Source organism: Mesoplodon mirus (genome assembly GCF_964341445.2).
Source record: "Mesoplodon mirus genome assembly, chromosome: X".
NCBI classification, from domain to species: Eukaryota; Metazoa; Chordata; class Mammalia; order Artiodactyla; family Ziphiidae; genus Mesoplodon; species Mesoplodon mirus.
The window spans coordinates 61961822-61972882 of record NC_138981.1 but is presented as its reverse complement, the minus strand read 5'-3'; the positions used below and the strand labels follow the sequence as shown (position 1 = coordinate 61972882).

General features: G+C 37.2%; 1 protein-coding gene across 1 annotated transcript; it reads left to right on the top strand.

Moving 5' to 3' along the window:
- Positions 1-7828: 7828 nt before the first annotated feature.
- Positions 7829-9927, top strand: NAP1L2 (nucleosome assembly protein 1 like 2). Its single transcript, XM_082610051.1, has one exon. The coding sequence runs from the start codon at positions 8112-8114 to the stop codon at positions 9498-9500; it is 1389 nt and encodes a 462-aa protein (XP_082466177.1). The 5' UTR covers positions 7829-8111; the 3' UTR covers positions 9501-9927.
- Positions 9928-11061: the final 1134 nt, after the last annotated feature.

Genomic DNA, 11061 nt, shown 5'->3' with positions numbered 1-11061 from the left:
TGAACTTGGTAGAAACTCTCAGAGATAAAATTCTTATCAATGTACAGCTGTCTCTGAACAAAATTGGCACTATATGAGATTGTTACTAGATGGCACTAGTGTGTGTGTGTGTGTGTGTGTATATATATATATATATATATATATATATATATATATATACACACACATATATATTTCCAGCCTTAAAAAGGAATGAAGTTTTGATACATACTACAATGTACATGAAACTTGAACTCATTATGCTAAGTGAAATAAGCCACATACAAAAGGACAAATATTGTATGGTTCCACTTCTACGAGGTAACTTAAAATAGACAAATTCAAGGAGACACAAAGTGTAATAGAGGTTATCAGAGGCTGGGGGAAATGAGGAATGGAGAGTTAAACCTAAGGGGTACAGAGTTTCAGTTTGGAATGATAAGGTTCTGGAAATGAATATTGATGATGGTTGTACAACATTGTGAATGTACTTAATGCAACTGAATTGTACACTTATAAAATGGTTAAAATTGTAAATTTTATGTTATATATATTTTAGCACAATAAAAATTCAATTACATTAACTTTTACAATAAATCAATCATAAAAGAATATATAGGGTGACATTTAACAAAGGAAGTACAAGATTTGTTTACTGAAGATTACAAAACATTGCTGAGAGTAATTAGAGAAGTCAAATAAATGGAGAGAATTTCCCTCTTCATGGATTGGAAGACTCAGTCTTGTTAAGATACCAATTCTTCCCAAATTGATCTATAGATTCAAGGCAATCCCTATCAGAATTCCAGGCTTTTTTTTTAGAAATTAACAAGCTGATACTAAAATTTGTATGGAAATGCAAAAGACTCAGAATAGCAAAAACTCTTTTGGAAAAAGAAGAAAAACAATGGAGGACTTTCACTTCCGAATAAAGAAATTAATATAATGCTACATAATCAAGACTGTGGTACTGGCATAAGGATAGACATATAGATTGATGAAACTGAATTGAAAATCCAGAAACAAATCCTTATATTCATGGTTGTGGTGAGTTTGAGGATTTGGGGACTGATCAAGGAAAAGACAAGGAGACAAGCTGATGGTAGTATTGTACAAGTTTTATTGAATGGTATCTGGACCAGGGTTGCATGAGAGGGTAAGTTTCTCACAGCAGAAGACCTTATACAGACTTTACAATGGGCCATAACCCAGAGGGTGAAGAGGGTAAGTGAATTCCTGGGAGAGAGGTAAATCAAAGAGGGGGCTTAAGTGTCTAGGCGCTGTCCTTCAGCAGAAAGGTGGGCAGTCTTTGGATCAGAGAGCTCCAAAGGGCAGCAGTTTGGGATCTTTTATAGCTACAGAGTTTATCTCTAGCTAGCAGATGTTGGGTGCAGTTTTGTAGGGTAACAGGCAAGCTCTAAATGACCAAAAATATGCTTATTTAGGTATAATTAAAGCAGTTAGATGTGTGAGAATTTGAGTTTGGTTCTGAAGGGCTTTGAGCTAAGGGTCCTAGCCTGCTATGATGAATAAACAATGTAGGGGCTGATATACAGGGGTCATCTTTGGTCCATTTATATAACAATGGTCAACTGATTTGTGATAAAAGTACCAAGGCAATTTATTGAGGAAAATATAGCTTTTTAAACAAATGGTGCTGGAACAAATAGATATCCATATGCAGAAAGCTAAACCAGGGCCCTTGAACTCACACCACCTGCAAAAATTAAGTCAAAATGGATCACAGACCTAAATACAAGAGCTAAAACTATAAAACCTTTAGAAGAAAGTATAGGAGAAAATCTAGGACCTTGAGTTAGGCAGAGATTTTAAAATTATGACACCAAAAACACAGTCCATTAAAAAATGACAAATTGGATCTCATCAAAATTCAAAACTCTTGCTCTTCAAAAACACCATCTTAAGTAAGTGTAAAAGTATGTGCAGCATACTGGTGGAAAATATTCCAAAACATGTATCAGATAAAGGACTTGTATGGAGAATATGCATAGAACTCTTATACCTCAAAAAGATAATCATACCAATAAAAATGGGTAAAAGATTTGAAGATACTATATAAACATATATGTGAATGGCTAATATGCACATAAAAAATAATCATTAGGGAAATGCAAATTAAACCACAACAGGATACCTTTTCATACTCACCACAATGGCTAAAATAATAAAACGACTTGCACTCAAATGTTCATGGTAGCATAATTCATAGAAGTCAAAGTTGGAAACAGCCTATATGTCTATCAGTTGGTGAAAAAGTAAACATAGTGTGGTATATCCATGCACTTAATTCCTATTAAGCAATAGAAAGGAACCAACTATGGATACATGCTATGACATGAATCTCAAAATCTTTATTCTCAGTGTAAGAAGCCAGACACACAAGACTACATATTGTATGATTCCACTTATATGAAATATTCAGAAAGATAAAGCTATAAAGACAGAAAGTATTAACATTTCCTATAATGGAAGTAGGAAGTATAATGGAAATAAATTAACAGTAAATGTTCATGAACTATCATATTGGGATGATAAACATGTTCTGAAATTGATCCATGGTGGTGGTTGTACAACTTGGTAAGTATAAGATCACTGAGTTATGCACTTGAAAAGGGTGCATTACATGATATACAAAATATGACCCAATGGGGTTATTTTAAAAATAAAGCTGACATGAACATTTTTAAAAACAACTTTATTGGAATATAATTGCTTCACAATGGTGTATTAGTTTCTGCTTTATAACAAAGTGAATCAGTTATACATATACATCTGTTCCCATACCCCTTCCCTCTTGCGTCTCCCTCCCTCCCACGCTCCCTATCCCACCCCTCCAGACGATCACAAAGCACCAAGCTGATCTCCCTGTGCTATGCGGCTGCTTCCCACTAGCTATCTACCTTACGTTTGGTAGTGTATATATGTCCATGCCTCTCTCTCGCTTTCTCACAGCTTACCCTTCCCCCTCCCCATATCCTCAAGTCCATTCTCAAGTAGGTCTGTGTCTTTATTCCTGTTTTACCCCTAGGTTCTTCATGACATTTTTTCTCTTAAATTCCATATATATGTGTTAGCATACGGTATTTGTCTTTCCCTTTCTGACTTACTTCACTCTGTGTGACAGACTCTAGGTCTATCCACCTCATTACAAAGAGCTCACTTTCGTTTCTTTTTATGGCTGAGTAATATTCCATTGTATATATGTGCCACATCTTCTTTTTTTTCTTTTTTAAATTAGTTTCTGCTTTATAACAAAGTGAATCAGTCATACATATACATCTGTTCCCACATCCCTTCCCTCATGCATCTCCCTCCCTCCCGCCCTCCCCATCCCACCCCTCCAGGCGGTCACAAAGCACCGAGCTGATCTCCCTGTGCTATGCGGCTGCTTCCCACTATCTATCTACCTTACGTTTGGTAGTGTATATATGTCCATGCCTCTCTTTCGCTTTGTCACAGCTTACCCTTCCCCCTCCCCATATCCTCAAGTCCATTCTCAAGTAGGTCTGTGTCTTTATTCCCGTTTTACCCCTAGGTTCTTCATGACATTTTTTTAAAATTCCGTATATATGTGTTAGCATACGGTATTTGTCTTTCTCTTTCTGACTTACTTCGCTCTGTATGACAGACTCTAGGTCTATCCACGTCATTACAAATAGCTCAGTTTCGTTTCTTTTTATGGCTGAGTAATATTCCATTGTATATATGTGCCACAACTTCTTTATCCATTCATCCGACGATGGACACTTAGGTTGTTTCCGTCCCCGGGCTATTGTAAATAGAGCTGCAATGAACATTTTGGTACATGACTCTTTCTGAATTATGGTTTTCTCAGAGTATATGCCCAGTAGTGGGATTGCTGGGTCATATGGTAGTTCTAGTTGTAGTTTTTTAAGGAACCTCCATACTGTTCTCCATAGTGGCTGTACCAATTCATATTCCCACCAGCAGTGTAAGAGTGTTCCCTTTCTCCACACCCTCTCCAGCATTTATTGTTTCTAGAGTTTTTGTTGATGGCCATTCTGACTGGTGTGAGATGATATCTCATTGTAGTTTTGATTTGCATTTCTCTAATGATTAATGATGTTGAGCATTCTTTCATGTGTTTGTTGGCAGTCTGTATATCTTCTTTGGAAAAATGTCTATTTAGGTCTTCTGCCCATTTTTGGATTGGGTTGTTTGTTTTTTTGCTATTGATCTGCATGAGCTGCTTATAAATTTTGGAGATTAATCCTTTGTCAGTTGCTTCATTTGCAAATATTTTCTCCCATTCTGAGGGTTGTCTTTTGGTCTTGTTTATGGTTTCCTTTGCTGTGCAAAACCTTTGAAGTTTCATTAGGTCCCAATTGTTTATTTTTGTTTTTATTTCCATTTCTCTAGGAGGTGGGTCCAAAAGGATCTTGCTGTGATTTATGTCATAGAGTGTGACATGAACATTTTTAATACCAATTTGTTGGTAGCAATATCTGAGAGTTCCAGTTTCTCTACATACTTGTCAAAGTTTGGAATACTCAGTTTTTTAAAAAATTATAGGCATTTCACTTCTCTTTATGTAGTAATCATTTATTTTGTATATATATATATATGTCTGTGTTATACATATTTTACCTATTTTTGCTTAATGCTCATTTTACTTATTGTTTATGTTTTTGTTTGTTGGTTTGTTGTTTTAAGTATTTTATGGTAAAATATACATAACATAAAATTTACTATTTTAACCATTTCTAGTTATACAGTTCAGTGGCATTACGTACATTCACATTACTGTGCAACTATCATCACCATCCAGAATGTTTTCATTTTTCTGAACTAAAACTCTATACCCATTAAATAAAAACGCCCATTTTCACCTGCCCCTAGTCTCTGGCAACCACCATTCTACCTCTGTCTCTATGAATTTGACTAGTCTATGTACCTCATATAAGTGGAATTATACAGTATTTGTCTTTTTGTGTCTGGATCATTTCACTTAGCATAATGTCTTCCAGGTTAATAATCCATGTTGTAGCATGTGTCAGAGTTTCATTCTTTTCAAAGGCTGAATAATATTCCATTGTATAAACATACTACATTTTGTTTATTCCTCTGTCAATCGACATGTAACTTGTTTCCAACTTTTGGCTATTGTGAAAAATGCTGCTACGAACATTGGTGGAAAAATATCTGAGACCCTGCTTTCAATTCTTTTGGGTATATACCCAGCAGTGGAATTGCTGGATCATATGGTAGTTCTGTTTATTTTTTTTTTGAGGATCCGACATACTGCATTCCACAGCTGCTGCACCATTTTATCTTCCTCAGCAATACACAAAGTTTCCAATTTCTCCAAATCTTTGCTGACATGTTATTGTTTGTTTTCATTATTTTCATAATAGCTAGCCTATTGGATGTGAGGTAGTATCTTACTGTTTTTTCAATTTGCATTTCCCTAATTAATGATGTTGAACATTTTTTCATGTGCCATTTATATCGCTCCTTTGTAGAAATGTCTATTCAAGTCCCTTGCCCATTTTTTAATTGAGTTATTTGGGTTTTGGTTGTTGTTGAGTTGTAGGAGTCCTTAATATATTCTCTATGTTAATCCTCTATCAGATATATGACTTGTAAATATTTTCTCCCATTCCCTGGGTTGCCTTTTAACTCTTTTGATAGTATCCTTTGATACACAATTGTTTCTAATTTGAAGTCCAATTTATCTATTTTTTTCTTTCATTGTCTATGCTTTTGGTTTCATATACTTTTGTTTCATGTAATGAAATCACACCATTCCCTTTGTGGTTTCTGTGGCTGCATGTATGACTATGAAGGACTCTTCAATCTTAAAATTAGATGAACATACTTTCTCTTTGCCCTTTAATAGTTTAGTTTACATAGTATATTTAAATAAGTGGATTTTCTTCTAAAATTACATTTTTAGAAACTAAGAATATTGGAATATGTTAATGAGCGGCAAAATTTATGAGTCTCTCCCAATTTTACTTTAAAAAAACCTCTAGCCTAAACACAACACTTATATAAACAGGTCAGAAAGAAAAGGACCGAAATGTTCACATTAGTTCTCTCAGGGTTGTGAGATTAGTAGTGATTTCAGCTATGCTCTAAAAATTTCCTTATTTTCCAAAATTTAAAAAATAAGCATATACTGTATTTATTATCAGAAAACTACAAGGAATGTTGCTACTACAGAACCAGAAAAAGAAAACCGGAAATGTAGGACTCTTAACTATGGAAATACCCAGATTGATACATGAGCCTGAAAATTGAATTTTGTAAATAATGTAATGATAAACAGTACAGAAAGATTAAGTAAAAAGAAAAATTTACCTACATACTGAAAGAATCTGTAAAGAAATACAACAATATGTAAACAGTGTTTATCTCTGTGATAGAAGCACGATAGAAATTAGTGTTCAAATCTGGAAAAGACAGTTAAAAATGTTTAATTGTTCAATTAATAAACAATCAGCATTGGAAATACGGACAAAGTAAACATCACCAATGATTCCTACCCGGAGGAAATTTTTAAATGACTGCATAGTATTCCATCCTATGAACACTCTAACATATATCTAACCATGTCTTTAATGCTGAGATTTAGATTATTTTTGATAACATTTGTCAAGCAAATGCTAAGATTTTATATATATATATATATATATATATATATATATATATATATATATTAATTTACATTTGAGCATTTCTTTAAAAAATTCCCAATGGCTTTAAACCCAGCATCAAGAAAGAGGAAGAGGCAAGTCAGTATTAGGACTGGGTTACTGACTATAAGCCAGACAACTAGTTTATAGTCTTGTGTGTTCACTTGCCATATAGTGGGATACAGCATTTTGGCTCTTCATCACAGGCCCTCTTTAACCCAACCTCCATCTAACCATCTAAACTCCTCCTTCCTGTCCCCACTGCCTACCCCAGGAAACGTTAAGGATTATTTTCCAATCTCAAATTATTGCTCACTTATCATACAGCTTGTGGAAAGTACAGAAAACCAGAATATAGAATATTTAAATCACTGACAGTTACATGACCCTGAGACCAGTATTTGCTAATTTTTTTAGTGTTTTCCCTTCTAACCTCTTTTTATAAGTCCCCCACCCACCCACCTCTCTCCTTCCCAGAGCCCAGGGATAAAATCAAAGGGACAGATTTAGGATGGGTGAATGCCTTGTCTAACATTTTAGTTACTACGTTCTCTTAACTCTTCTTTTTTTTTTTTTTTTTTTTTTGTGGTACGCAGGCCTCTCACTGTTGTGGCCTCTCCCGTTGCGGAGCACAGGCTCCGGACGCGCAGGCTCAGCGGCCATGGTTCACGGGCCCAGCTGCTCCGCGGCATGTGGGATCCTCCTGGACCGGGGCACGAACCCGCGTCCCCTGCATCGGCAGGCGGACTCTCAACCACTGCGCCACCAGGGAAGCCCTCTTAACTCTTTTAAAATTATAAAAATATAATACCAGTTGAAAACTGAAAGGATAAACTAATAAAACCTGGTTTCTAGAAAACTTGGGTGGTGGTGTGGGACGAGTGGGAGGTGGATGAATCAGCCATATTAAAGAACCTGGGAAAGTGAGCAGAGTTAGAAACGTGATAAATCTATTAGCTTATTGGCTCATAGTTTGTCAATCACGTCAGCCCAGCAAATGAAATTAGAGTAGATTTCGTGGGGGAGGGAGTGTGTGACGCAGCAAGCTATTTGCAACAAGAAAATCTAGCCGAGAGATAGCTGCGTAATCATATTGCGGCACCGTTTTTACTTGCAGCAGCTGCTGCTTGCGGAGGACATTAGCCCACTGCGGCTCTCTGCAGTCTCTGCCCCGCTCCTGCAGGACCGGTCACTGCGTCCATTGCTACTCTCTGCACCCCAGCCCGGCTACCGCTGCCTCTGTCCGGTTCTCACAGCCTCAGCACCGTCTTCATCCTGGCAGCAGCCTCGAGAGTCGCTCCCGGCTCCCGTATCGCAGTCCGCCCACTACCGCACGTTCCACCTCTGCCCCAGCCACCGCCGCTTCTGATATTCCGGTGAGTCTTCCCTTGCGGAGGTCAGGTCTCCTGATCTTGGCGGTAGCCACCTTAGGCGTGTGAGGTCCTTTGAAAAATGGCCGAGTCAGCCGACCACAAGGAACTGTTAGAATCCAGTCAAGAAGAGGCTGGTGATAAGGTAATGATGGAGGGGCCCAGGGAACAGCCGGAGCGCGGTGAAGATGCCGCAGCTGTGCCTGGAGAGGATGGGGAGCGCGGTGAAGAAGCCGCCGCGGGGACTGGGGAAGAAGGGGAAAAAGGTGAAGAGGCTGCTGCTGGGTCCGGGGATGGCGGGGAAAAAGGTGAAGATGCTGATGAGGACTCAGACCCAGACCGTCCAAAAGGACTTATCGGTTATCTTTTAGATACAGACTTTGTTGAAAGTCTACCTGTGAAAGTTAAATACCGTGTGTTAGCCCTCAAAAAGCTTCAAACTAGAGTGGCCAATCTAGAATCCAAATTCCTAAGGGAATTTCATGGTATTGAAAGAAAGTTTGCTGAAATGTATCAACCTTTATTGGAAAAAAGACGTCAGATAATCAATGCAATCTATGAACCTACAAAAGAGGAATGTGAATATAAATCAGACTCTGAGGACTATGATGATGAGATGTATGATGAGGAAGAGATGTGTGGTATTGAGGAGGGTCTGCTACATGACTACATAGATGAGGATGACGGTTGTGAAGAAGATTATTATGATTATGCTATTGAAGAGGATGATGATGATGATGACGACGACAATGATGACGACGACACCAAGGCAGCTGGAGATGAGAATAAAGAAGAGGATCCTAAAGGAATTCCTGATTTTTGGCTGACTGTCTTAAAAAACGTTGACATACTCACTCCTTTGATTAAGAAATATGATGAGCCTATTCTGAAGCTCCTGACAGATATTAAGGTGAAGCTTTCAGATCCTGGTGAACCTCTCAGTTTCACGCTAGAATTTCACTTCAAACCAAATGAATATTTCAAAAATGAGCTGTTGACAAAGACCTATGTGCTGAAGTCAAGGCTAGCATATTATGATCCCCATCCCTATAGGGGAACTGCGATTGAGTATTGCATAGGCTGTAAAATAGATTGGAATGAAGGAAAGAATGTCACTTTGAAAACAGTCAAGAAAAAGCAGAAACACCGGATCTGGGGAACAATCCGATCTGTGACTGAAGATTTCCCCAAGGATTCATTCTTCAATTTCTTTACTCAAGGAATCAACTCAAAGGGAAAGGATGGAAATGATGATTTTCTACTGGGTCACAATTTACGTACTTACATAATCCCAAGATCAGTATTATTTTTCTCAGGTGATGCACTTGAATCTCAACAGGAGGGGGTAGTTAGGGAAGTTAATGATGAAAGTTATGACAAAATTATTTACGATAATTGGATGGCTGCAATTGAGGAAGTTAAAGCCTGTTGCAAAAATCTTGAAGCAATAGTAGAAGACATTGATCGCTAAAGCAGAGTGTACATGGCCCTAAAATTAATTGCCCTAGATCTAGTTACTTAAGTTATAAGAAGTTAATTACATTCTTGTGTTCTTAATTTTTCTTGTAGTGTCAGTTAAAATGTATGTCTCAGAAATATAAGAGAAGTTCAAATACTAATTCATTTGACCTTGCATTTTAGTAGTAGAATACCTTCAAGAAAGTATTTACTGTGGTAAATGATTTAAGACATATTAATATAATGTGTAGTTTAATCCTTCTGAAGTCCTTTTGTCATGTAGGTATTAATCTGTAGCTGTGAATATTATCAGAAATGCTAAATGAGATCAATATTTATTCCAAAAGAAAATCTTGGGGAATCAACCCAAGGTTCTTTTCCTGTTGTTTGTTTCTTGCATTTGTGTTTTCTTAGGACTTTAGCTAGTGGGTTTAATTTTATTGTGCCTGCTTCAATTTGCAATAAAATGCAATAGAATTTAAAACTTGAATGCTTAAGAAAAAGCCTGTATATGGTTAAGAATTTCAGGCAAAACCACATTTGTTGTTAATAACAGCTTGTTCATAAGCTCTTGTATTTTATGTGACCATGATAAATAATGAAACTTAGTCATATTGAGGTTATCAATGAAGTGTTAATCACAGTATTCTCTAAAGATTGCCACATATCTCTCTGTGTAATTGTGTAAACTGCACTTACAGTGTATAATTTCTCTTTTCCTATAGTACTTAATCATTCATTGAAAGTGATCACTTTATCATTCTGAAAAGATGTTTCATGTTCCTTCACCACAAAATAAAATCAATAAAAATTTCAGTGTTTCATGTTATAAAAGTGATCTTTTTTTATTATAAAAGTAATATGTTTATTGGAGTACCGAAAACCATATACCCATTCTCCAAAGATAAGCATTGCTTATGTTTTGATTTATTTTCTACTCTTCTTTTTCTGTGTGTTTATATATGCCTGCAAATTTACTAAAACTCTGCTTAGACGGGAAAAGAAAGTATATCTTTTTTTATTGTTTATAACTGATCTAGTTTTAATCATGAGTCCACCTCCACCTCCCAGGGCTGCAGGAAAACAAAAATCTCAATTTTAATCAATCCAGTAAATTCATTGCCATTTAATAATTAAAACACTCCAAGAATAACAGGCTTATGTGTGTTAGTCTATATTTCAGATTTACCTACTCTTCCACAACGTCCTCTGGATTTATAGGGACTTATATTGCTTTATGACATTGGTTGGGGGTTCACTGACTGGGGACACTGGGATGTGGTTGGTCAGAGAGCTGACTTTGTCCCAGAGCTGATTTTGCCTTCCTCAAGTGTGGAAACCCAGAAATTTGGCTGCCCCCTTTGGCAAACTCTGTGAAGGTCACATCTATCCCTCTGGGATGACAGCAAACTTATTTATTTTTTTTTTTTTGCGGTACACGGGCCTCTCACTGTTGTGGCCTCTCCCGTTATGGAGCACAGGCTCCGGACGCGCAGGCTCAGCAGCCATGGCTCACAGGCCCAGCTGCTCCGCGGCATGTGGGATCTTCCCGGACCAGAGCACGAACCCGTGTC